At 47.7% G+C, this 4,999-nt stretch overlaps 1 protein-coding gene across 1 annotated transcript; it reads right to left on the bottom strand.

Moving 5' to 3' along the window:
* Positions 1-608: 608 nt before the first annotated feature.
* On the bottom strand, positions 609-4,558 carry LOC117050488 (ly6/PLAUR domain-containing protein 2-like). The gene is made up of 3 exons (XM_033156155.1): positions 4,507-4,558; positions 2,231-2,350; positions 609-888 (listed from the first exon to the last, which is right to left on the bottom strand). Exons 1-3 carry the CDS (start codon positions 4,556-4,558, stop codon positions 677-679), a joined length of 384 nt encoding a protein of 127 aa, XP_033012046.1. The 3' UTR covers positions 609-676.
* Positions 4,559-4,999: the final 441 nt, after the last annotated feature.

Here is a 4,999-nt window from a genome sequence, read left to right as displayed (position 1 = left end):
TTTCAAGCACCGCCTGTCTCCCGAATGATCCCTGTTACGCTGCACTTGAGGCGCTCAGACCCCACCTGCGGTTCAGAGGTCCTGCCATCTCAAGCCCAACCTGTAAAACAATTCTTCCATGTCTTTTCAGGGACACCTGGAGGGTCCCTGTCACAACCTCCTATTTCAGAAATCCTTCTCTTCCAGAAATCAGATTGCAAAATGTCGTTTCCTTGCATTGGTGTTGTCTTTAAATCACACCTCTTGGTTAGGGAGGAGGCAAATTTATATGCATATCACCAGTCTTGTTTATTTTTTTGCTAAAGACATCTAGCACTCTAGGCATGCAAAATGGTTTTGCAGTCCTGATCTGGCCCATCCTCACAACAACCCTGTAGGGTAGGCCTTAAAATAATTTTTAGTGTTTTTAAACTGCTAAGCAGGTTACAGGCAGAAGGCGCTCTGCGTGCTGATTATGCAGCTCTGCTATTCACTCTTTTGTGCAATTATTTCCCCAAAGTTTTCTTAACCCCTTGATGTCCGTTTGAAGGGAGAACGGCAACAAACCTTTGGAAACAGCCAGGAAATTGCTGACGTTTTCCTGCTCTAGATTATATGGCCAAGTTTCCCCCCCCTTCCCCTCTTCTGTTTCCTGGGCGATGTTCCTCCAAAATCCACCCGCCCTCTTCCTGAAGCCTTACAGTCTGGTGCACAGGAGGCCGAAAGCGAGGGCAGCTATAAAAGCCGTGGCGGAGATTGTGGCTCTGGCCTGTTGCCCGGAGCCAGTGTTGCAGAGCTCCGTGTCACAGCAGTAGACCGGGCGAGTTTCACCGATCCCATCTGGCTCAGAAGGCACGCAGTTTTTGGAACAGGATTTGGTGACGGTGATGTTTCCGAAAAAGGGGTATCCTGGAGGGAGAATGAGAGAAGGTGGAGAAGGGAGGCTTTTCAGTGACGCTGCCCTGCTGGCTTGTTATTCATAGGCAAGGTAGCTCAGTCGGTAGAGCAGGAGACTCTCAATCCCAGGGACATGGGTTCGAGCCTCACGTTGGGCAAAAAATATCCCTGCATTGCAGGGGGCTGGACTAGATGACCCATGCGGCCTTTTCCAACCCTACAATTATGTGATTTTATGAAATATCCTGGTTCCTATTGTTAAGGATGTTAGGAGGACGTTCTTTGTTTAGCTGACGGCTTGCCAAATGTCCCAGATGATCTATGCAAGGTAGATCAATGGGACCTAATAAACAGGAGATGCACTCCTGATGGCTGGAAATCTCTCTGCAACCTTGGAATGCAATGCACACCACAGTTTGGGACAGTGACGCTCCCTTGGGAATGGGGAGGCAGAGAAAGACTGAGATAAGGGTGCGTAGGCGAAAGCGTCCCAGGTGTGTGGTGGCTCAGTTGTCAAGGGCAGTGTGCCTAGCTTGAATATTATGGGGTGCAAATCACAAGTGGGCTTAAAATATATAAATTGATTAATTAATCACTTAGAGCTTCTTACAACCCTGTTCAGAGCTCCTGTAGTGCTCCAGTGTCGTAATTTTTTATATATTTTATTTATGATTTTCAGTTTTATACATTTCTATAATTATACCATCATTTTAACATTTTGGAACTTGACTTGACTTCCCTCTTTCTGCGGGTCCTTAAATTTATTTTTAATATTTTCTGCATATCCAAATTAACTTAATTTGATCGTTTATTCATCTACGTTAAATATATAATAACGGCAGGTTATTACAATAATCCTGCCAATGTTCTTATCTGTACAGGTTTTTTTTTTGTAAATAGTCAATAAACCATTTTCCGTTTCTTTTATAAAAAGTTTGTCATCTTGATTTCTTATTTAACCAGAGTCGTAATGAACATCATTACATTTATATCACAACTCTACTCCAAGGTAGGCTAAGCCGAGAGACTGGCCCAAGGCCACCCAGTGAGTGGGGATTCAAACCATTTTCTCCCAGATCCCATTCCAACACTCTAGCCACTACACCCCACTGCCTTCAATGGAGGGAGGCAGCACAGTTCATGAAACTGCCCCCTTCTGTTGAGATGAACAGATCCTCACACTGGTCACTTTAGGCCAGGCGTCGCCAACTTGGCGCCCTCCACAGGGTTCTGGGCTACAACTCGCAACAGCCGGTGGAACCAATGGCCAAATGGGATTTGCGGTCCGAAACCAGGGTGCTCCTGGTTGGCGGAGGGCTGATCCAGGGTTTTGGTTGCGTCCCCACGTCCTTACCTGAATCCACCGAGTGCACTGTTGTCTTGCAGTGTGTGGTGTCTGCGGAGCAGTTGGCGATAGTCAGGCAGTTGCTGAGGTCGGTAGGGTCTTGGCAGGTGTAACACCGCAAACAGAGCCCTGTAACAGGAGGAAAGGGAATTAGCGTGCCAGACCCGAAGCTGCGTTTTCACCTCCGGTGGAGGGGCTTTGCTTCTGTCTGCACTACACAATTAAATGTGCCAAATCGCTGCAAGGATCGTCAGAAACTGCTGTACACTGAGTCAAAGCACATTGCCCCATCAAGCTCGGTATTTCCTACACTGGCTGGCAGCTGCTCTCCATGGTTTCAGGAAGGTTTCTATTCCCTGTGCTACCCAGAAATGCTGGGGAATGAACCCAGGAATTTCTGCATTTAAAGCAGCTGCTCCACCACTGAGCTATAGATCTATCTAGGTAAAGGTAAAGGACCCCTGGATGGTTAAGACCAGTCAAAGGTGACTATGGGGTTGCGGCGCTCATCTCGCTTTTCAGGCCGAGGGAGCCGGCGTTTGTCCACATAGAGCTTTCCAGGTCATGTGGCCAGCAGGACTAAACTGCTTCTGGCACAATGGAACACTGTGACGTAAGCCAGAAAGCACGGAAACACCATTTACTTTCCCTCCACAGTGGTACCTATTTATCTACTTGCACTATTGTGCTTTCAAACTGCTAGGTTGGCAGGAGCTGGGACAGAGTGACGGGAGCTCACTCCGTCATGGGGATTTGAACCACCAACCTTCTGATCGGCAAGCCCAAGAGGCTCAGTGGTATAGAGCACAGCGCCACCCGCATCCTGAACAGATCTATCTAGTGAGCCCTGATTCATGAGTTGTAAGTTGAAGCTTTCTTTTGTCTTTCATTCCGAGGCATCAAGCACCAAGAAACCATGGGTTCATGCCACGGAGACTTACTCAGAGTAGAACCACTGAAATTAATAATTCCAGGTGGATCACGTCCATTAATGCCAATGGGTCTAACTCTGAGTAGGCCTAACACTGCCTACAACCCCATGTTCTTCCCCTCTGTCAAATGACAGGCTGAAAGTTCTTATTACTACTAATAATTAATTAATTTCGTTAATTCCCCTGTCACGGAAGCCAATCAAGAACTTACTTATGAGGACCCCACAGCATCACAAAAAGGTTGAGCCCTGTCAAGTTTGTTGTTGTTGTTATTATTATTATTATTTATTATCTGAGGGTGAAAGAGGAGAGCGCAAAATATGGTCTGAAGCTCAACATAAAAAAAAACTAAGATCATGGCCACTGGTCCCATCACCTCCTGGCAAATAGAAAGGGAAGAAATGGAGGCAGTGAGAGATTTTACTTTCTTGGGATCCATGATCACTGCAGATGGTGACAGCAGTCACGAAATTAAAAGACGCCTGCTTCTTGGGAGGAAAGCAATGACAAACCTAGACAGCATCTTAAAAAGCAGAGACATCACCTTGCCGACAAAGGTCTATATAGTCAAAGCTATGGTTTTCCCAGTAGTAATGTATGGAAGTGAGAGCTGGACCATAAAGAAGGCTGAAGAATTGATGCTTTTGAATTATGGTGCTGGAGGAGACTCCCGAGAGTCCCATGGACTGCAAGAAGATCAAACTTATCCATCCTTAAAGAAATCAGCCCTGAGTGCTCACTGGAAGGACAGATCCTGAAGCTGAGGCTCCAAGACTTTGGCCACCTCATGAGAAGAGAAGACTCCCTGGAAAAGACCCTGATGGTGGGAAAGATGGAGGGCACAAAGAGAAGGGGATGACAGAGGATGAAATGGTTGGATAGTGTTCTCGAAGCGACTGGCATGAGTTTGGCCAAACTGCAGGAGGCAGTGGAAGACAGGAGTGCCTGGCATGCTCTGGTTCATGGGGTCATGAAGAGTCGGACACGACTGAACAACAAGATCTCAGGGTGGCTCACAACAGAAATACAAGATAAAAAACCCAAAATACATAATGGAAACAAGAACGCAAAGAAACCAGTAACCAACCCCCCCCCCCCACTTCAGTTGTGATTCCAGCATCGAAGGTGCTTGGGCTAGATGACCCTTTGGTTCCCTTCCAACTCTGCAATTCCACGATTTCTAAGAAATCGTAGAGCACCCCTGAGATTGTACAGAGTGCAGCTCCAGACTCTCAATCCTTGGGTGGCCGCATCCAGCCACGACACCTTGAGGGCGGGGTTCAGCTTCCCTTTCCAAGTTCGCACAACCATTCCAGTTTCACAGCCAAGCCCCTAGATAGAAATGAGTCTTACCTAGTTGTAAGGATGCCAGGAAGGCCAGCCCAACAGCCAGGAAGGCTTTCATCCTTGCAGGCAAACTCTGGAGGCTTCTGAACACTCCCGTTCCAAGTCCCTGCCGGGCTCTGCTGGGACCTTATTATATACCTGGTCACAGCCCTTTTCTTGTCCTGTCCTCAAGCTGTGCTGTCAAGGAGAAAGGGCTCTCTCAGCTGCCGAGAAGAAGATATCCCTTTGCTGCTGCCACACCTCCTCCACCCTCCACCCTGTTCTTCTAGGGACATGCCCCTGAGGGAACAAGAGGGAACAAAGAGGTGTCAGTCAGAAAAGAAGAACAGAAAAAAGCACGCAGGCTTGATCTGGGACGGAAGTAGACCTGAAGGGTTACCTGGAGCTCATTGCTGGAGATCCGTGCAGACGGTCCTCTCTGACGCACCTTCTTGTATGCTGGCGTCTTGGGCCTCTGATGGTGCAAAAGCCATTTGTGGTGAGGGTTATCGCAGCAGAG

This window comes from Lacerta agilis, chromosome 7 (genome assembly GCF_009819535.1).
Source record: "Lacerta agilis isolate rLacAgi1 chromosome 7, rLacAgi1.pri, whole genome shotgun sequence".
NCBI classification, from domain to species: Eukaryota; Metazoa; Chordata; class Lepidosauria; order Squamata; family Lacertidae; genus Lacerta; species Lacerta agilis.
This window is presented reverse-complemented; position numbering and strand designations above follow the sequence as displayed.

What these genes read in the sequence shown, in the direction of transcription:
- LOC117050488 (XM_033156155.1), bottom strand. Translation starts at nt 4,558, where the DNA reads ATGAAAGCCTTCCTGGCTGTTGGGCTGGCCTTCCTGGCATCCTTACAA. An exon ending in CCTGGCATCCTTACAACTAG is followed by an intron (nt 2,351 to 4,506) that starts GTAAGACTCATT and finishes CTCCTGTTACAG; the next exon opens with GGCTCTGTTTGCGGTGTTAC. An exon ending in AGTGCACTCGGTGGATTCAG is followed by an intron (nt 889 to 2,230) that starts GTAAGGACGTGG and finishes TTCTCCCTCCAG; the next exon opens with GATACCCCTTTTTCGGAAAC.